The sequence below is a fragment of the Nomascus leucogenys genome, chromosome 9 (assembly GCF_006542625.1).
Source record: "Nomascus leucogenys isolate Asia chromosome 9, Asia_NLE_v1, whole genome shotgun sequence".
Classification (NCBI taxonomy): Eukaryota; Metazoa; Chordata; class Mammalia; order Primates; family Hylobatidae; genus Nomascus; species Nomascus leucogenys.
In genome coordinates, this window is record NC_044389.1 from 31,427,341 (window position 1) to 31,449,318 (window position 21,978).

At 40.7% G+C, this 21,978-nt stretch overlaps 1 protein-coding gene across 4 annotated transcripts in view; it reads right to left on the reverse strand.

Annotated features, from left to right (window-relative positions):
* Positions 1–21,978, reverse strand: part of RGL1 (ral guanine nucleotide dissociation stimulator like 1) — a 282,899-nt gene that overhangs the window by 28,216 nt on the left and 232,705 nt on the right. For all 4 annotated transcript variants that reach the window (XM_030818761.1, XM_030818759.1, XM_030818760.1 and 1 more), the window contains 7 exons: positions 19,788–19,972; positions 16,708–16,832; positions 15,686–15,901; positions 11,954–12,057; positions 8,373–8,457; positions 2,630–2,719; positions 293–379 (listed from right to left, as the gene is read on the reverse strand). In XM_030818761.1, the coding sequence (XP_030674621.1) occupies positions 293–379; positions 2,630–2,719; positions 8,373–8,457; positions 11,954–12,057; positions 15,686–15,901; positions 16,708–16,832; positions 19,788–19,972 (892 nt within the window). The remainder of the gene's footprint in view (positions 1–292; positions 380–2,629; positions 2,720–8,372; positions 8,458–11,953; positions 12,058–15,685; positions 15,902–16,707; positions 16,833–19,787; positions 19,973–21,978) is intronic.

The window sequence follows — 21,978 nt, forward strand, 5'->3', positions numbered from 1 at the left end:
AACTCCATCTCAAAATAATAATAATAATTTTGATCTCCCATGTTCTCTCAGTGTATTTGTTTGAATTTCTATTATTACTATCATTCACTGCTTATTTTGATACATTAATTACTTCCACTGGATTTTGAGCCACTTCTGGTGTTAGTCTTTGGTGTTATTCTTTGTATTCCTCCTAACAGCACAATGCCATGTACTTTTGGACCTTCAAAAGATACTAAGAGAAGTTCACTACTCTTTGGGGTATCCAGTGAGAAGGCTGCAAGCCCAATCACACCACCCACATGGAACTCACCTCGATGTAGTCCTGCAGGGCAGTGTCAAGCATGGTCAGGTCAGTCAGGAAGGTGCCCAGGTAGGGCACAGTTCCCTGCATCACACCCTGAAGAGCAACCAAAGCAAAACTGTCTTTATTGTTATTGAAAAGTTGAAGGTTTTAGGAATCTTCAAGCTGGAGCAAATGGGTGTATTCAAGGCCTAACTGCGGGCCAGTGGTGCTAACCTCCATGAATAACATTTTTTAAATTTCTACACAAATAGGGTAGAAACCCCATGATCTAATGTCTAACTTGTGAAATCATGAAAACCAAGCCTGAAAGCCAGGAGATCATACACATCTGTTCAAAAGTGTTGACTGTGGGGTTTATGTTTTGCTTTGGCTCAAGTGAGAAGGATGTCTGTTCTCTTTCAGAGCATGGGGACATTCCTGGTAGTTTGGGATGGCACTGGATAGTCACTGCCTCACCATTGGCTGTTGTACACAGAGAAGTATGTACCACAAAAGTATGGGGCATCACTATTAAAATAACCCCTTGGGCTAGACTTGGTGACTAACTCTCAAATAATAGAGGAGGGAAAGAGAAAGACAGTAACTTCTGAGGGAGAACCTGGCAAACTCTTCCTTAACCAAGTAATAAAGATCAACATCATTCGTGTCACCATCAACATGACACCAGATGTCACGCTGAAACCATTCATTCACTCCTTGATGTGATGTGATGAGAAGGGCACTTTACTCTGTGATATTCTTTCTAAAAATCCAGAAGCTCAGTCTAATCACTAGAAAACAGCAGACAACCTCAAACTGTGGAACATTCTACAGAATACCTGGATAGACTCCTTAAGACCATCAAGGTCATAAAAAACATTCAAGAAAACACTGTCGTAGACCAGAAGAGACAGGGATGACAGACAACAAAATGCAGTTGGTATGCTGGATTGGGTCCTGGAAAATATAAGAAGATACTAGTGGAAAACTGGTGAAATCCAAACAAAATCTAGATTTTAGTTAATAGTATTATGCCAGTGTCAGTTTCTTAGTATTGACAAATGTGCTATGGTTTTAGAAGATGTTAACAATGAGGGAAACTGCACTTCTAGCTTTGCAGCTTTTCTGTAAATCTAAACTTATTCCAGAATAAAAAGTTGGAAATGAAGGTGGAGGCACTTCTACCTACAACCGCAGGCATACACTATATTCATTTCACTAAATCTCCTTTAAAATCATCTCTCTTCTTCAATAAGCCACCAAGGCACTAAACATCCTAAAGGAAAAGTAAAAAGCGGTCCCCGTGGATCCCTTATCCTAAATCTCATCCAGCCAATTCTGGAAATTTTGGCAGGAACACAAAGCCTCAAACAGGGTAAAGCCAGGCTGCTTGACATGCGGCTGGCTGCTTCCTCAGCCAGAACTGCTTCGTGAGGTTCATACCAAGGAGGGTTTTGTCCTTCAGGAACTCAGTCAGCTGCAGTGTGTCCTTCCCATTCTGTGTACAAGGTCTCATCCTGTACTAAAATAATCTATTTTTTTGGTAACAGCTATTTTTAGCTTGTCTTTGAACAACAAAAAGTTTGTAACACTGTGAATGTTTTATAGGCTTCATGTTGCAGAAGAATCCTATCATTCAAAAACATTTCTTATTTACGTTAAGCTTTCCAAAGAAAGAGAAAACCCTCTTAAAGCAGAATATTTAGAGTTTGTCAGTCTCTAATCTCCTCCCCCTGGTCTTCCACACTTTATGCTAAGTCAGAAGTTTAAAATGAAGCTAAAGTTGATAATAACTATCTTTCAGTCTTAAGGAGGGAGGCATGACGCTCCTTTAAATATTGAAAAACGACAAAGATTTGGTTAGCCTTGGTACTAGTAAGGAGAGCTGGGCAATGGCTAGAGGGTTTAGAACGAATGAAAAGATCTCTGAGTACAAGGACCAGGGCCCTGTGGAGAAGACACTCTTTTTCTCCTTGGTCACCATGTATCAGAAGCTGACTACAGTAGGAAGCTCAGGAGGCCCTCAGGCCAAGGTGGAGCAGCTTCTAAGTGCAGGAGGGGGCGGAAGAGACTGCAGGAGGGAGGAAGTCTACCTGCTGTAGACTCCCCGTCACCTTCAGAAAACAACTTTGCCAGAAAACAGGATTTGCCACCCAGTGCTCACTTCCTACTAGTTGAATGGCGGTAATCATCTCTCTCCTATAGACCTCCCAGGGCTGCTGAGAACAAACGGGGTAGAGAATGGGAGGCCCTTTCTGAAAGCCTGGGTGCCCTGTTAACTGAAGGTGCCAGTGCCATGTGGGAGCCCAGCCGCACACGGCCCTTCTCCTGTGAGCTGTCAGGGAAGACGAGGGCCAGACGTACCATGTCCTTCTGGAGCTGCAGCCGCCTCTGGGTACGCTTCTGGTTTTCTTTCACACTGCTGTCCAGGTTTGCAAATTTTGAGGTTCCTTCCTAAGAAACAGAAAAGCACACAGAGGGAATTGATACAGGATGCCACAATGGTAAGAAGAGGCATCTAGTTTCTCGCACACAACCCTGCATAACTCTCGCTCGGAATGCCATGCAAAATGAAGAGGCCTCCGGCAGGCTCTCACGATGTATATTATGCAAATACTTGGCTGGCTTGTTGCAAGTTGCCTATTTATAATGAGGCTGGTGGACTTGGATTTTCTTGTTCTTCCCCCAACTTTGTTTTTCGTTTTTTTTTTTTTTTTGAGACGAAGTCTCGCTCTGTTGGGCAGGCTGGAGTGCAGTGGCACAATCTCAGCTCACTGCAACCTCTGCCTCCCGGGTTCAAGTGATTCTCCTGCCTCAGCCTCCCAAGTAGCTGGGATTACAGGAATGCGCCACCACCTGGCTAATTTTTATATTTTATTTTATTTTTTGTTTTTAGTAGAGATGGTGTTTCGCCATGATGGCCAGGCTGGTCTTGAACTCCTGATCTCAGATCATCCACCTGCCTCAGCCTCCCAAAGTGCTAGGATTACAGGCGTGGGCCAGCCACCACACCTGGCCTTCCCCTTACTTTGTAAGAAGATCACCTGATTTGGTTATGAAAGCAATCATCAATACAAGCCAGGCAATTCTCATAAATGAAGACATTTTTACAGATCCCAAATTAAACTCAAAGCAATCAGATATCCTGAAAACAAAGATCGACTTCCTCAGTACATTTTGTGATTTCTCGATCTTGGCCTGAAATGGATGTGCCAGCATTCTCTGAAAGAAAGGGACTACTTCTGTAGCATTTCTTAGCTAAATGAAACTTTTGCACCGGAAGTTTTCTGAGGAAGTCCAATATTGTACTACATGACCAATCCATAAAAATTGAACTTTCACACATCCCCAGCCCCCAGTCAGTTCTTCTAAATTGCCTCTCAGGTTTGGAACTCTTACAGATCAATCCTTCCTCCTGCTGCCTGAGGACACATGGCTACCCTTTCTCTCCTCCCGTCTATTGTAACAACAAACTCTTCCATACAATGAGTAATCATGAGTTTGCTGTCTGAACATTAAGTGCTTTTGGTTTGGCGGTTTTGGGGTCTTGTTAAGTTCTCATTTTCCAGGAACTGCATGAATAGGGGGTAAATTGCACAATTCAGTAGTATATAACTTCTATACTAGTTTTTCCTTAGTCGCTTTTCCTGAGATTTATGTATTACCACAGCACGTGACCTTCCACTACTGTACAACCGCAAAAGGGTTTTTTTCAGTGGCTTGGCCTTGCTGATAGTGATAAAGCATCAACATGTTCCATCTCTCACCAGCCTTAACTCAGGTCCCAGGTACACTACTGGGACAGAACCCGCAGTGACTCATTATCTATTTAAGTTCTTCCCATCTCAAATGATAATAAAGAGAGCTACTATTTAATGATCTCCCACTCATAGTTTTTCCCAGGGATGAATGAAAATAGCCTATACTGGACATGGTGGCATGCACCTGTAATCCTAGCTACTCAGAAGGCTGAGGCAGGAGGGTCGCTTGAGCCCAGGAGTTCAAGTCCAACCTGAGCAACATAGTGAGACCCCACCTCTAAAAAAAAGAAAGCAGCCTAATATGCGCCTTTCCTGTGCTAGACAGTTTGTGAGTCCTCCGAAATTCTTGAGAATTTGCTTAGAGTGAGAAATCAATTATGTCTGACTTGAATATGAGTGCCCACCTCTTTCCAGTATGTAGGTCCTTCTGGTCTCCCTCCAGTATGTCAGTTATGGGCAGAGGAATAATGTATCGGAAATTATTGCAGACATGGCTAAAATTCCTAAAGAAGATTTCTGAAAAGTTCAAAGACTCCTAAGAATCACAGAATAACAGAGGTGAAAGGGATCTCAAAAGAGCACTTAAGACAACCTCCTCATTAGACAGGAGAGAGAAATGCCTGAGATGGGAAGCTACAAGACTTGCTGATTCCATGACTTTATGATTTCATGAGAATGAGATTCCATCCCTGCTAGAGATCTAAAAAGACTGACGAGTCCCAATTATTCCAAATGAGGTGTCAACTGAAAATCCACTTATCTGCCACATCCAGCAGTTTCAGTTTTTCCTTCCTCAGCCCCAAATCTCCTACTCTGCAATGTCGCACAACACCAATCCCTTGAACCTTCTTGAAAGTTTTCATAGGTTTTTGTGACTGTATCACTCATTCTCTCCCCCTGCCTCCTCTGCTGTTCTCATATTCTCTTAGTGATTCTTCTTCTTGTCAAAGTCATCCTCTTGTTTTTTGCTGTACTCATGTCTTTGGAAATACTATCCAATCTCATGACTTCAATCATCACCTATGTTTGGATAAATGCCAAATCTCCCTCTTCCTCCATCAATCTCCTTCTCCCCGTCTCTCTCCTTTTATCTCCTGTTCTGCCCTTCTCTTCCCTCTCCGTCTCTGTAGTGCAAATGGCTTGCTTAAGTCTCACCTTTTATTTATATCCATCTTTAGCAGAGTTCAGCTACCCTCATCCATGCTGTTCCTGGGTTTCAGAGGGCCCTCTTCTACTAGGTCTAGATGGAACTTGTCTACTAGACTCTGGATCCATCTCAATAAATGTTGGTTAACTTAAGCTCAGTAGCTATCAGCAATTACAGCTCAGAACTGTCACAGTTGTAACAGACTCTTGCTCTAACTTTGAGTTTAGTATGTTTTGGAGTGTCACTGAACATACGTCTCCATCAGGGTTGAATTTCTGGGGCTTTCTAGCAGTCCTTTATATAAAGTCAACCAAAAAAATTCTTACCAAGAGTCATGAGAGCCAAGATTTGGTGGCATTCTGCTTTCTTTCCTGATGTCTTGAAATTTCCAGACTATAATTCACCTGCTTAGAATTACCCAGGTTTCAGAAATCATAAGGACATAGCAGGTTTAAGATAGTCTTTGAGAGGAAATGAAACATTTTTTTAAAACAATTAAAAGGAAAACCACAGATTTTTGCTAATTATCACGTTGCCTGGGCCATATTATATAAGTGGCACGTTATATCTTCCCAGAAGAAGAGAAGTTAGGTCATTTAAAACTAAGAGTCCAAGAGTTTGAGACCAGCCTGAGAAAAATAGTGAGACTACATATCTACAAAAAATAAAATAAAATAAAACTATTATATTATTACCCAACCATAAATCAGTAAAAAACCAGGAGTAACACTAGAAACAGAGGCCGGTAGTTTTTCCTAGTGACGCTTTTGAGAACCTAAGTACCTCGTGATTCCATTTAAAAAAAATGTGCTGACAATACACTCAGAATTAGACACTTCACATGAAGAATGATTAACAAAAATGACTGGAAAAGGACCTACAGATATACATGGACTGCCCAAAGCATTTCACTATCATTAATGATAATGCACAGACCACATGAATTCACAGCCAAGTTTTTCATTTCTTTGGAATTTGAGTCATATCTATAAGAAATTTAATTTAGAGTACTGGGGTAACTTCTGCATTTAAGAAAGGTTTATGGGACCTTTAATGTCTAGATACAGCTTCACTTCTAAGCCTTCAGCCAGAAGGCTGCTACCAGGCAATGAGCTGCACAGTATCCAATTTATCTACTTTGGAAGGAAGACTCAGGGCTATTTGGATTTGAATGTGTGGCTCCAGCTAGTCTAGCTTCATACTGCTGACAGGGAGACCACTAAGCCATCTCCTTCCAGCCAGATGGGTTTCCATTTAGAGTATGCAAAGCCAGGGGCATGTGAAGCAGGGAGTAACACGATCTCAGCAATGATTGTTTAGTGTGCAGTTAATCAGGTAGTCCAAATCCAAAGTCAGACATCAACATACTGCCCTTCTCATATCACCTACTCCAAGAGGGGCTAATAGTGGGCATATTGTTAAAAAGTCATGTGAATGATAAGACCCATCAATTCATGCAGCCAAACAACAGCTTCTGAACACTTACTGCATGCCAGGCACTGGTTGGGCATTAGAGATACAAAGTGAAAAGATACATACAGCCCCTGCCTGCAAGAGGCCTACAGACCAGTAGAGAGACAGGCAATTGCAATAGAGCATGTGATAAGTGCCAGGACAGAGAAATGATAGCTTCTCCTGGAGCACAGACCTGAGAATGAAGGAAGGCTTCCAGAAAAGGAGGAGTCTACACTGAGACATGAAGGATAAGTAGGACATAGGACAGGAACAGTCATGAAGACCATAAAAAATGCCCTTACAGGATCGACTAACCTAAGGGTTAGCACCTGGATGCCTTTTCTTACTAACCCCACCTCTACCTGATTTTCACTCCTACTCCAAGTATCTTCCCTAAGCTCAAATATGCACCTTATTCTCTATTTATTTTCATTTGTTATGCACACTTTGGTTTTACATGAATATAGCTCACCAAATACAAAAAATAACTTACATTTGCATAGCACTTTCAAGTATTTTACCACAGTGAATCTTCAAAACAATTCTATGAAGTCGACAGACCAAATACTTGGATTGGCTCCCACTTATAGGAAAGGAGATTAAGGATAAGAATCCCAACTTTTGATTGCCCAGTTCAGGACTTTCCCCTATGGTAGGACCTATCACACTATTTTATAAATGTTTTACCTCCCACATGAGACTGTAATCCCCTTAAGATCAAACACTGCCTTTAATATGGTTATATCTCCAATACCTAGTGGGTGCTCAACCAATATTTACTGAACTACTAATTTACCTTCTCTATAAAGCTGGATCTAATCCATCCTGCACCCTACTCCAAAAAGGTCAGAAGAAATAGCTTTATGTCTTGGTGATAAAAGCACAGGTTTTAGAGTCTCACCACATTACATTCATATTTTAGCTCTACCACCTATTGGTTGTATGCCTTAGGGCAGGTTATTACCCTCTCTGAGTCTTGGCTATCTACAAAATGATGATGATAAAATCTACTTTATAGAAAGACTATGAGGATAATATTTGGTCTATGCTAGTTCCCCTCTGATGGTTGTTCACAACCTGTTAGTTGTCTTTATTTGACTATTTATTCTTGTTGTTTAGTGTCTATATACCCCAATTAGAAGGTAAACTCCAGGAAACAGTGTTTGTGTTAGTCATCTTCATATTTCTAGAAGCAGGTTCAAAGCTTTACAAATATTAGGCATTCAACAAATGTCTGGAGAGATAAAATGAACTAGGCTATATCTTTACCTAGTGTGTCATTCAGAAGTCAGCACTTATTTGGTGTTCAATAAATACTGCTGACTGACAGATTGTGCAATTTAGTCCAAATAAAGGATGTGGAATTGCAGGCAGGCTTGGCCTCTGTCATTCTAGATGTTTTGCTGAGAAGGAATATTCCAGGGCCTCTTACCCACCTAACTGCCAGCACTTGGTATTTGCAGAGTAGCTTGTTAAGGAGGTACATACACATACGAACTCAAGTTTCACAATCTGCTTGCATAACAGGCAAGCTAAGGGAGGTAGAAAGAGAGAGCTCAACTGGACTTAGAATTTTCTCAGCCCCAAGTTTCTTAGATTCTGTATTTTAAAAAATTTTTGCCTTCTAGTTACTTTAGGCTTTCTTCGGGGTTGAAGGAACTTAAGGAGCCCTCACACTACTCTTCCTTGAATGGATTCCAGAGCTATTAACAACACTACACAGCACCCTCACTAAGAGCCTCACCTTCATCAGTAGTTCTCGGCTGGTCAAATGGTTATTATGGTCTGAGAAGATATCTGAAAGTTCTTCAAACATCAGCATTCGGTCCCTATGAAAAGGGATTAAGAAAATATTAACAATGAAGAGTTAGGAATAATCCGACACTTTTGGCCCAGCTGTCCTCAGGACCCATGTCTAAGGAGGGACTGTGCTGATCTCAGGGTTGGTGGGTACTGTAAGCACAGATAAGGCCCATGAATGTTTTTATGCGGGATGGCTTTTTATTTCTTTTAGGGTGGACTTGGTCACCCATGTGGAGAGAGGTATATTTCCCTAACCATGCATATTATAATCACAAAAAGGATTATTCAATTGGGGCATCAAGTTGTTCAATTAGGACATGTTCTTGTCAGTGAGTTAAAAAAAAAACAAAAAAACTATTACACACACACAGAGCCCACAGATCTGAGAGGCCATCTTGGCCAGGCCCCTAAGTTTAGAGATGAAGATGCCAGAACCAGGGATTTTCCCAAATTTCCACAAATAACTGCTGAGAGTTGTAGGTATGGAAGCCAAATTTTCTGGCTCACAGGCCACTATTCCTACTCCCAGAGTCAGAGAATGGTGGAACCGGATGGGCTCTGCAACCAGAGGTGGTGAGTTCCAATTGCATCTCTCCACTCACTTTCTGAATGATCCTGGACAAGCTGCTTAACTTTCCTGAGCTTCAGTGTTCTCATCTCTACAAGGGAAATATGACAGTGCTTTTATGGCACTGCTGGGACAGTGAGTGAAACCACATATGCAGAGCATCTGCTCTGCCCCTCTCCCTTTCCAGGACACTACATCTCTGTGAGCCTCATGGTTTTCTCTACACACCCTCCAGGGTTAATGAGTGCATGATTCTGAAGACAAAGAATTAATAGGGGCAATATCACTATACATGCAACATTTTCATTAATATGAAAAAAACCATTATTAAGAGCCTGTTTTATAGTGAGTGTAATATTACTCTAAATAATAAAGAAAACCATTAAGCTATTCATACTTTGAGAAAATAATTTCAAAATTAATTATATGTGGCCCTGAATGAAGAGAAATAAATAGGTATCCCCTTTGTCTACTTAAAGAGACAAATGTCAAGGATTATAGGGAAAGTGATAACCAAATAAGATATCTTTTTTCTTTTCTTTTTTTTACAATAACAGCTTTATTGAGATATAATCCACATATCATTGAAGTATACAGTCCAATGCTTTTTAGTATATTCACAGAGTTGTGCAGTCATCCCCATAATCAACTTTAGAATATTTTATCACCCCAAAAAGCAGCCCTCTACCCTTTAGCTATCACTCTGTGACCCTACCATCCTCCCAGTCCCAGCCCTAGGTAACCACTGATCTACATTCTGTGTCCATAGATTTGTGATTCTGGACATTTCATATACAAGTCCAAGTATATGATGCGTAGCTGTTGTGGCTGGATTCTTTAATTTAGCATGTTTTCAAGGTTCCTTCATGTTACACCATGTATCAGTACTACAATCCTTTTATGCCTGCAAAATATTCCATTGTATAGATGCACCATGTCCAAATAAGTTATCTTAATCCTGTTCCTTGAATTTAGCAATGGAGAACATGTAAAGCTGATATAGAAATGTGTTCTCTAAGGAACTGTGACACTTCTGTAGTATACTTGCTAAAACACATACAAACCAACTAAGAAACAAACCAGAAACATATGTTATACAGAATTCAGCTTAGAGGGTTTTTCATCTGTCTTTAGAAAATAGTTTTAAAAGCCAGCTAGAATAAATCTTTTCATATGGCAGCCAAGGAGACTAAGATACAAGTCCATTAATTTTTTGTGCTTGTGTTTTAGTCTCAAACTTGCTGTGGAAGAAATCTTAGGCTGGTTACATGACTTTCCTTAGTGTTCTTTTTTCAACCATCAAAGAAAGGATTACCTTTCATGGCAATCAGACAAGGTTGCAATCAATTGAGTAAGGCTGCATTTTAACACTTGACTGTCCCTTTGTTTTTGATACTATACTACAGTTGAGTGGGGAGTGGTGGTAAGGGAAAGAAGAGGTGAAGTGGAGGTGTGAAGGGTGGGGACACTGCGTGCTTCTGATTTTCCCATCGCATTTCACCAGGGCCTATCAAGTAATGATTTTATATGACCCCATCGTTCTTAAGGAGAACTGTGCAGAGGAAAATCAACCAACTAATCTCTCTTTAATACACACAATCACCTTGATTATTCAAAATAGAGAAGAAAGAACCCAAAAAAAGAGTAATAATCAAGAAAATTGCATTGGTCTTTGAAAAGCCTCCCAGTTCTTCTACTGATAGATATTGGTGTCATAAACAAAGCACGAGCTTTGGAGTGCAAGTAGCTGTAGCTTCTACAGCTCTGTAACATGAGGCATTATAAACATCCACTTTATTTTTTTCTTTTTACCCATCAAAGAATGACCTAATAAATAATTTGGCTTACACTAAGTAGACTATCTCCTGAATGACAACATGAGCTTATCAGCACGCTTGAGGATTCTGGCACTCGTTTTTCAGCATAAATTTATGAAACTCTGGTTTACCAGCTTGGGGCTCTTGCAAATTCAAACAATGCCAGTCCCTTAGGGCTTGATCAACTCTGAGTAAACTTATGAAACTGAGGACCCAGACCTTCCATTCTGCCCCACTAAGGCAGCCTGGCTGGGAAGCCAGCTGGCATCCCTCTCCTCCTAACTGAGACTGACTATACCATATGTGGTATAGACCATACAGAATTTATACATTCTTCCCTGATATAGCCTAACTTCCTGACTAGTTTAAACCTGGGCAAACTTGTTGAATGGAGCTGGCCGAGTTGTACTCATGACACAATCCCCAGCCTCTAAATCTGTAGTGATAGAGAATCAGAACTGCCCCCTCCCTCACCTTTCCTTCCTTTGCACAAAGTTCTTTGATCTACAGTGAAGTTCCAGAAATGGAAGCGATGGCAGTAGTGCAAAAATCAGGAAACTAAGTTGTTAATTATTCCAAAGGTTGCACCAAGAAATATGAAGAAAAACAGCATAGGATGTGGCCAGTTAATAATTTCAGGTACTTAGGAAAGAACATTTAAAGGTTTTTAATGCCAATAAGATAGTTTTTAAAATGCTGAAACTAAAAGGACAACTAAATAGTTTCCTACTGAACATCAAGAACTAATGCCCCATCTGCACACATTACCCCTTGAGTCCTAAAATAGCTTAGGGCTTTGTAGTGAGGCCGAAAAATAATCAGAAGTAATGGCAAGTTGCTGTAACTTCATCACTCCACAACCTTATCCCTCAAAATCTGGATAAAAAGCACATCCTTCAAATCATCCCCAAAGCCAATAATCTTGGCTTTGGTATACTTAGAATGAGTTTGATTTCTGCAGGAGCCCTGCCTCAAAAGTCATTAATGATTATGTGTAAGATGCACCCTGCCTGAAACACACAGAGGATTTCGAATATGTTTCTCTAGTTATGCGATACAAGCTTTGAAGGTGAGGACTCATCATAACCACTAATTATCCCGGCCAAAGAAAAGTAGAGCAAACACTTGGGAACTTACCTTGGGACGGCAGCCCAAGTCTTTTTTAACCGATAGATGGAATTAGACTGCAGCGCCGAAACGATGGCCCTCAAGGAGGAAAAATTCTTCAGGAGTCTACATTCCTGCATGGGGAGTGATTAAAACATAAAAGGCATTTAACTATCAATATTACAGTGACTTGGTGGTTTCCTGTTTTAGAGGTATCACAGCTGCTATGAATTCTTACCACTAAATAGGCAGCTGTATAAATACTGAACATCAAAAAGTGGCTCCTTCCTCCCACCCCAGTCATCGAAACACTTTATAGATTTTGGCACAGCATGCTTGTTTTTCTCCCGTCAATATATTTTTTTGTGTTGTTGTTACAGTTTTATAGTTTCCAGCTTTCCTAGTAAAAACACTAATGGAGGTAAGTCTACAGAGCTGTGCTAGAAAGAGCAACTTTCCTCTGCTGAAAGCACACAGATGTCCTAAAAATATGCACTTTAGATCTTCTTTAGATCCCAAAATGAGCTGGGCAGCAGCCACTTTGAGGTCAGATGGTATTGAACATCTCATGACCAACCCTTGTCCACAGAGGTGTATATAATTTGGCAATAAAAATTCACCACGAGTTGAACTTTGGCTTTTATGCTCTTAGCCAAGGGGGGATATTTTTATACACATTCATTTGGTTTCAAATTGGCTTGTCCTGCAACCATAAACATTCAAAAACACCTTGCTACTTCAATGCTTCCAAAATAACTCAGCCTTTTAAAATAAAATTCATTTTGGCAATGTTTTAAAACAAAATAGAAAGAGAACAGGAAACATTCTGGATGCTGTTTTCTGGGTAAGGAGAGAGGCTCCCTATTTAAACTTAAGCTACCATAAGGAGCCTGTAGCATCAGCAGTTAGTGACCTTGGAGTCAAAGTCCTGTGACTGAATAGCAGGGACAGCAAAATAGACAGGGAGAAAGTCCCATTCTTGGCTGGCATGGGGAAGGCAGCAACGTGAGGGGAGTGGACCAGGCCTTATGTCAAAGGAGATGCTTCATATACAGGCACATGACAGCGTACTAGGCCCAGTGTTTACAAGTGAGTACACCATGTGAGCACGTATTTGGTTTTGTGTAGAGTATCTCAGGTAAGAAGTCCCAGAGTGATTGGGCATAAATGTAAATCACTTTGAGAATCATTTCGCAAAGAAATGTTAATCCTGAATATGAAGGAAAAACAGCACTCTGATTTAGCATGCCAAAATCTGGACACTGAAAACTATGCCAAACAAACCCTCGAACATTTTCTTCAGAGTAAATGCCAAAGTACTTAATAAAAGTCATGTCCACCCTTTTTAAATGCCTCAATGTCCTCCCCTTATTTGGAAAGATATAAAGAGAAAGAGAGAAGGAGAGAGAGAAAGAGAGAAACAAAGAAAGAGAGGGAGGAAGGAAGGAAGGAAGGAAGGAAGGAAGGAAGGAAGGAACAGGAAGGAGAGGAAGGAGGGGAAGGAGGGAGGGAGGAGGGAGGAGGGAGGAAGGGAAGGAGGGAGGGAGGGGAAGAGAGAGAGAACAAGAGAAATGTTCTGAATTGCAATCTGGAAACTAAGCCTATGGGAGCATGGTTCAACAAAGGTTCACAAAAGTTATATTCTAAAAATCAGGAAACTTGCAATAAAAAAAGGAACTCAGGCACAGATACATCACACAAATTGAAATAAACATATGGAAAACATTATTCAAAAAGAGGTTTAAACTAAGGGTTTAAAGGAGTACAAAAGGCATCTGGTCCCATTTCTAGAAAAAGAGGCATCTTCCAGGAGATGTGATGCAGAAGTAAAAACATACCATTAAGGGCAGTCCAAGAAAATATAGTCATATTAGGTCAGAAAAATTTTCTTTTTCAAATATCCTTTCAATAGAAATTGACTACGATGAATGCAGGAAAGGTAAAATAAATCTTGGTAGCAAACCACTGGTGAGTCTCATTATTTTATTACATTTCCCTACACAATTGTAAAAGACACAACATACTCAATATTAGGAAGTGATATCACCAAGAAAAAGTAATGGCCCTTGGCTTTATTAGCACACGATACGGGATTTGAAATATACTTCAAATGATTCAACTTGCATTTCTTATTACTACATAAATGCACAATTTATATTCAATTTGGACCAAAAGTCATCGCTTGAGCCCCACTATGTCACATACACAGATGCTATATTGTCGCTATAGCCAAAGTAGTTGAATGAATTAGGGGTAGACAGTCTGCTTTTGAGACACGCTGTGACACTATGGCAAAAAAAAGAAAAAATTCCTTATCATTCTAAAAAGACAGAGAACTTCTACACTATATCTCACTCACAACTTCTTTTGTATCTCTTACTTGCTGAGCAATAAGCTCGACTTAGAATAGGAGAAATGTAAGTTGTTTATGCAACTTCTACTCTTTGTTTCTTGCTGGCTTTCATAATACACTAAGAAGTCTGTAATAACAGACCACCTGAAGACTCAAGGCAAATTATCTGGCACAATTGTGTCTCTGCTCTTTAATCAAAGACAACAAAACAGAATGTAACATTATGCCCTATCAATAGGGGCTTAAGGAAAAATATATTTAAGGGGACATAAAGCAAAATGTGTTTTGGGTGAGAGTTTACCCATAGAGCCCAGAACAGAAATTAATATGATATTTTCATATTAATAATTTTTCAAAATCATTATTTTGCTGATGTAATTTCTTTTGCCTAGAAAAAAAAATACCTCTCTAATCTTCAAATACCAAAAATCCTATCTGTTATTCAAAGTTAATTTCAAATGTCAATTCATCCGTGAAACCTTCCTTGATCATCCTATCGGAAATGATTTCTCTCTCCTCCGCTTTTAGGGTGCTTATCTCCCATGGCCCTACTCCTCTACTGCCTCAGGCTGAGATAATTCCAGTATATCTTAGCTTCCTTGTTTGAGTACAGATTCCTGTAAACAAATAATTATGCTCTATCCTAGTATGTCCCCTAAGTACAGAATATTGTGGTTTACACACATTAGGAGTTCACAAAATATTTGGTGGCGCACTGACTGCACAATGTTGGCGTTTTCTCAGTCATGACATAAGATGCTGAGAAGGGGAGGTCCCATGGTATGTAAGCAGTTCATCCAAGAGACTAGACTCCAACACTCAGAAGAATGTAAGTCAGGCCTAGGAATAGACTCCTCCCCTCCAACTTCAGATTAATATGAGATATGACCTCAGATTAATATGAGATCTTTGTAAGTGTCTCGTCCTTTAGAAAAGAGATTCAGGACTCTGAGAAAGTATCAGCTCTTCAAAACTGCAGAAGATGTAATGCCTCCAGGTACCTGGAGGGGGCATAGGTAATCACTCTGGGTTGAAGGGCAGTCTGTTTTGACATGCAGACCATCCATTTATATTTCCTGAACATGGTGCTGAAACCAACACTCAGTCTGTCGTGGATACAAAGGGGAAAGGAGACAGAATGTCTCACTCTGGAGAGGTAGCAGTGTGAGAGCCCATAACTGGGAAGAAGTGAGCAGGGGTCCAATTTTTTAAAAAAGAGGAAAATAAATAAGCTGCCAAGTTTAGAAAGGCAACTTTTTTCTTACTCTGGAACAACAAAAACCCAGTGGGCTCTCATATATGGTCTTTTGACTGCCTTTTCAACCAAACAGCTAAACTATTTAAACGAAGTGATGGAGTAGTCTCTCGCATCTACCAAACACAAAGAATATTTTATAAAAGACAATTACATGAGCGATGTTGATCCACTTCTCAATGATTTTGGCTCTCTGCTGAGTTTTGAGTTCTTTGCCCCCCAGGATGGTGCTGACAACACATTTGGTGAGGGTATTAAACTGAGAGATGGTGGCACGGATCGTAGGAGCCAAATGTTTGTTTTCCTTCTTATCCCTTCGAGACCAAATGCAGCCCAGGCAGTGGTGAGGCACTACTTTCTTGAAGAGTTGCTGGAACAAAAGAGGAACTGACTTTAAGGACAACACAGACATTTCATATGGCAAAGTATGTCATCTGGGTCATTTGTAAATTGGCATTTTTGTGAATGGCCAGATAATCCTTTTCTACTTGATTTGTCTCACGGTGTCCATTTCAACAGACAAAAGTAAATAATTAATATACTCATTGATAATGTTCACTAGAAGGAAAATCACGTTCCACGCTGCTTTCTCAAAAGTGATAAAGCAGAAGAGCTAAAGCCACCACGATAACTCCTCACAGTTTTCTTGTATTTACCAGCTAACACCGACCTATGAAATGTGACTGACATACTCAAATATGTCCAGCTCACAAAAATATTCAAACTTCAAAAGTACAGAAAGCACACGTGGAAATGAGGGGCCAGATACAATCACATGTGGATTCTGTGAATTTATTTTATCCTAACTTATACTTTGATCCCTTTACAATCCTCCAAATAAACAGTTCAGATCTTGAAATATTTATGAGTGTAAAGGGAGAAAAATACCCACAGAACAAGGCAGATTTTGTTTCACAGGGATTCGAATTCTTATTTCCCTCTGTGTCTTGAGCTCCAAAAGCACCTTCTCCTAGAGTTGCAAGAAGAGCTCAGGCCTGAATTATTCAGATGATTGATTCAAGACACATCTTAACTCTGTATCTGCAGGCGCAGCCTCTCTCAAGGATTCAAGAAGACTTAAAATCACATTATCCCACTGCTCTCACCGGGGCACCAGTGCCATCACTCCCCCACGTTTTAAGTGAAAGTACATCTGATCACAAAGAGAAGACATACTGCATCCATGTAGGTCAGCTGCTCTGCCACGAGATCTTCTGAGAAGCACGTGAATTCTGCTGACCCTCCACCCTCCAGTTCCTCTTCCTCTTCCAGGCTGAAGGAGATCGTATTGGGAAGCCCATCTGTTCACATACGGAAAAGATTAGTAATTTGGTGCCAGTGTATATAATCTTGCTTATAGAGTCATCAGACTTCTTTTATTTAGGAAGAAGAGGGCCAATCCTCCAGAACAGCCACAGGGAGACAACCACAAGCACAATGCATCTGAGAGCAATGGAGATCTTCCCATCTCTGCTTGTTCTTAGATTCTCTATTAAGATCAGAGCCCTCATGCTCTCACTCTGACAAATCCAAGGACAGAGCCAAGATAGGCAAAGTCTAGAGAGAGCCCTTTGTCTAGGGCTTTTTCAAACTTTTTGATCAGATCAGCTCCAGGACTAATCCAACTAACTCCTAAACCCCAACCGTGCAATTTTTGGTTGCTGGGCAACTTATAAGCAGAAGCCTGGAAGGACTCGCCATGAAGGCAGGTAGGACTTTGGGCAATAAAATGAGCTATTTTGGTGTTAGAAATGCTGACGAAGCCCTCAAAATTCTCAAAATGTTCAGAGTCACTTTCAACTTCCACTCAAAGCTAAGAATGCATGAAGCAGAACAGTCTTCAACTAAATTCACCTGAACCTATCACAGCCAAGATCATCAATTAGCAAATTACACAGGGCACAGCGTGAAGAAGAGAAAATCAGTACCCAGGATTCCGAATAAAAAGCAGAAGAGCCCACACCTGGAATAGGACCTCCAGTCTCCATTTGGAAAGACTGGAATTTGATGACGTTTTTCTGACTTAAATCCCCAGCCTTCCTTTCCTGGAACCTTTCCCCAGTGCTCGGGTTGTTTCCCAACCTCAGCCCCTTCACACTCCTCGCACTCCTTCCTGTCAAACCTGTTCTCAAGGAAAGAAAACTCTAGTTACATTCAGTTATATCTTAGCAGAAATGTAAATCAGCATGTTACTACTCCTCCAGAATGCTTATATATTTTGAGCCTGTTCTTTCTTTCTTTGTAGAATTAAAGACTATTGGGCATCTTGGATTAAGTCACAGTGGCTTTCCTTCATTTTCCAGGGAAAAGGAGCTTCTGAGAGTGGACCCTACACCACTTCCCCTTTAGGGCAGCATGTGGGTATCTGCCTACGCTGGTGGCAGGTATGTGATTTAAGGATTGCCCCTTTACCCTGGACTTGAAGGTCCAGATGCGAATGGGGTTGGGTTATGACTGAAAAACGTAGGAGGGGATCACTGCCTATCCCCGGAGTCTGCGACACAAACAGGTACAAGCTAAAGGAAGCTAAAACCCCATGACATGGAGGTTGTTAAGCAATCTAATTTCATCATTCTTCCTCCATACAACTCTGGCACTGTTTAATTTAGTGGAGTAATTAGAAACTTGGGATCCCAAATAAAGGTTCAGAAAGGGCCTCTCCCTCGTCTTGTCAACAAATACATACATATATCCCAGTTGCCCTGCAATGCAGAGCCTAACCCACTTCAATCAAGGAGCAGGGTATGTGCTAAGGCTTGATCTTTCCATTCATTCATCCAGCAAACACAGCAGCCCAATGTGTGTCTATAACGTTGCTGTGCATGAAGATTACATGATCCTTTCTCTCTGGGGCATAGTCCATGCCTTCACTGTTTTCTGCTTTTGTTTCTCCTCCAGAGATAAGTAAAAACATGAAGCACAATTTTACTTTTTAAAAACACATAGGAGAGCTTGCTTCTTCTGCAGGAGTAAAATTGGGTAAAACAAGCACATGGGAACTGAGGCAATCTCCCTCTCCCCTGCCTCAGCCTGCCAAACGAGCTCTGCCCTGCAGTCCCCGTGTTGGAAACAATGAATGACTGGTCCCACCGGTTCCCCAATTAGGCTCGGAGCCAGGGGCAGCCCCAATGGGGAGAGCTGGGCTCCAACACAGCGTTTTCCACTCCAGCACAAAGCCAGGCATGGAGGCCCTGAAGGGAGCTGAGGTCCGCAGCTGGAGGAGTGCCCCTGGTATTCAAACATTCCTGGGAGATGAAGTCATCTGAGATATAGAGTATTTGGCAGTCAGCTTCCAATGATGCAATTGCATTTCCCTCTCTCTGGGACCCCCATCCATAAGAAATTCAGCAGGTATTGTTTGGAATTTAGGTCTGTTTTCTTTGGAACTGATGCAGCTTTCCTTATTGGTGCTGAGGAACGTTTCCTTTCCCTTACTGATGAAGTCAGGCATCCCTTCAGGGTAATGCCTGTCAGAAGCTCCAAGTGGGTCAGCCACCATGGCAACTGTCACCCAGCACCCCAGTGAGAGGATACAACATCACACTGGAAGCCTGTCCCAGCCTCTTTCTGACTTTCTTCAAAGCCTAATAGTTCCAAGCACCTCATGACCTGCAGTGGTTGCCTTTCCTTTGTCCTTGAAAATAGGAAGTCAATTCCTCAAATAGGGAAAAACAGCCACAGAAACTTCCTTTGATGAGGCCCTTAGAGATGCTAAATGATGATAATCTGCACTGGCAGGGGACCTGTTACAGTGATGCTTTTCCATCCTGAAGGACAAACACCTTTCCAAGCTTTTGGGAGGGCAGGATCAGAACTGGACTTCATTCCTTGACTGCTAGATGGGAGTGGTTAAGGAGCCATTAAACAGGTAATAAAATGCAAATTCAGGTTCAGCGTGGTACATATTGATAAGGGAAGATTAAAGTTCGTCAAGGAGACCCTCTTCTTGGTAACAGAAGAAACCACAGGAAATTACTTAATTTTTCTGAGCTGGAGTTTCCACAGTTTCCTCATCCATAAAATGAGGGAGCCAGATTAGGTAGTCTTGAAAATACCCTTCTCTGTCTAAAATTCTAGGCTCTATAATTAGTACTTCAGTAACCTTGAGAATTTTATACTCAAGCCAATCCTCCAGCAGCATGTTGTTGTGAGGGTACCAAGGTTTCCTATTAGCCAGCACAGGGAGAACCTTTCTCCAGCGTGGAGGCTGGAGAATCAGAATCTAGCCTTTTCCCTGCGAACAAACAAGTACTCACTGTCAGTTTCCACTTCTTGCTTCTGAAACTGCTCAAGAAGATTTTGTGCTCTTCTTTCTGGGTCAGAGCCTGGCATCATCCGTGTGAGATAATCCAGCAGTTTCTGTAAGCAAGGGAAGTGAGGGGGCTCTCGGAAGTCTTCTGCACACTGGTCAAGCCAGGCCCTCAGTATAGAAGCGATTGCACTGAGAAAGAGAAATGGAGAGTCACTGTACCCAACTGGCTGTGGGGAGGCAAAGCAATCCCTGGACACCAGGGCAGATCCCAGGGGCACCCCGGGAAACTTGTGTAGGTGGTCAACGGATCGTACATCCAAAAGTTCCTAGAAACATCAATGGATTTAAAGCACTTGAAAACAAACTAAACTTTATTGTTTTAAGTGGAGTGCTGCAGTGAAACTGATAAGGTTTTTTGTTGTTGTTGTTTGTTTGTTTTAAGGAGGCTAAACTTTGAAAAAACCCATACAGGGCAGAAAAATTGATGTGTAGAAGGTTTGGTGAGTCCCGAAGAAACTTCAAAGCAATCTGTACACAATAAGATTATGCTCAAATTAAATCCCACAAAATCTGCCACCTAATATGTTAGGAAATAACTGACTGCCGGTAGGCCAGAAATCCATCTGATGAAAGGAAGTGCCTGAGTTTGGAAAGAATAAATGCATAAATTCAAATTGACAAGGATCACCAGGGCTTCAGCATGAACACTGAAAATGTCCTCATAAAATTATCCTTTTGTTTCTTAAATTACAATGAGGAAAATATGTTTCAAGTAGGAGAAACAGCAGGTAGAGAAGTTATGTCTTTAAAAGATAAAGGAGAAAAACTTGATAAGCAAAGATGATATCTTCTGATGGCTCTGTGGGTCACACAGAGTCCACCTAGGGGACAAGGTTCCAGGGCACAGAAAGAGACAGGGTCATTTGTATGTGCACAGCTCCCTCCAGTATGTTAGTAATAACACAGCATGTTGTCTTTAGGTTGGGGCAGCCACTCACTGAAGGCAAGAGACAAATAGCTGAAGGATAAAAAGGATAAAATGTTTTGCGTGCTATTATTCTGTGCTTCATCTTCAAAGAAGACTTTACCAACACTCCTGACTCAATCACATGCCACAGACAAACGAGAACAGAACAGAACACTCTGTCTGCCTAGCAACCAGCTACCCCATACGGTCCAGGCATATTCACTGCTGGAGGCTGGAGCAGATGACAGGGACTATATATTAATCCATGCATCTTTTATTGACAGAGACACAACATCTCATCTTAACTAAACACCTTACCAAAATTTTTCAGCCAAAAAGAATTTTTTAGCACATTTTAAAATTATCATTATCACCCAATTACACTTCAAACAAATTTTTTTTTAGTTAACAACCTATAACTGGACTAAGTTATTACCCACATATGTGAAACTGAAGGCTGGGCTTTCACAGGTGTGTCTAACTTTCTTCACATCTTGATTTCACACCAAGAAGCTGGACTATCATCAAAGCATAAGTATGAGTAAAGCCAATTTAATGCTTAACTTTTGGAATTGAAGTACAAACAGAAAGAAATAAATATGTTACTGTTTTCACTATGGTGTAGATCATTGTTTCACTAATGTGGAATGTTAAAGCATTTGGAACTATAATATTCAATTATCTGCATCTAAAGTAGATACATAAAACCATCAAATGAAAGTCATAGAAATAATCCAATACTCCAAATATTTAGTCCAGATTAAACGAAATGATAAGCAATAATTTCACTTTCTTCCAGAAAGCCAGAAGAAATTAATTGAAAACCTGATATTTGCACTTACATCAGCTTGACTTTTACAGAAAAAGAGTTTTGCACCTTTAAAAAGAGGGATGAATTAATCTAATTAACACCACTATACTTGCTTAATGTTTCTTAATATTTCAGTGAAAAGATACTCTTATGATGGCACTGATGGAAAAACAGATATGGAGAGGTGATAATTCATATCATATACTCAGGTCAAAAACAGCAGCGGCCTAACAAGACAGTGTTTCACTGAAAAGAACACCCAGACAGAAACACAAAATTACAGGTAAGAGTTGTGAGGCTAATATATTATTCACTTCTTAAATGCCTGTGATCCTTAATTATTATGATAAAACTCATTATTTATTGCAAAAAAGTAAGTCTTACAAATGTACATAAACTAAAAAAGCAAAATACCTA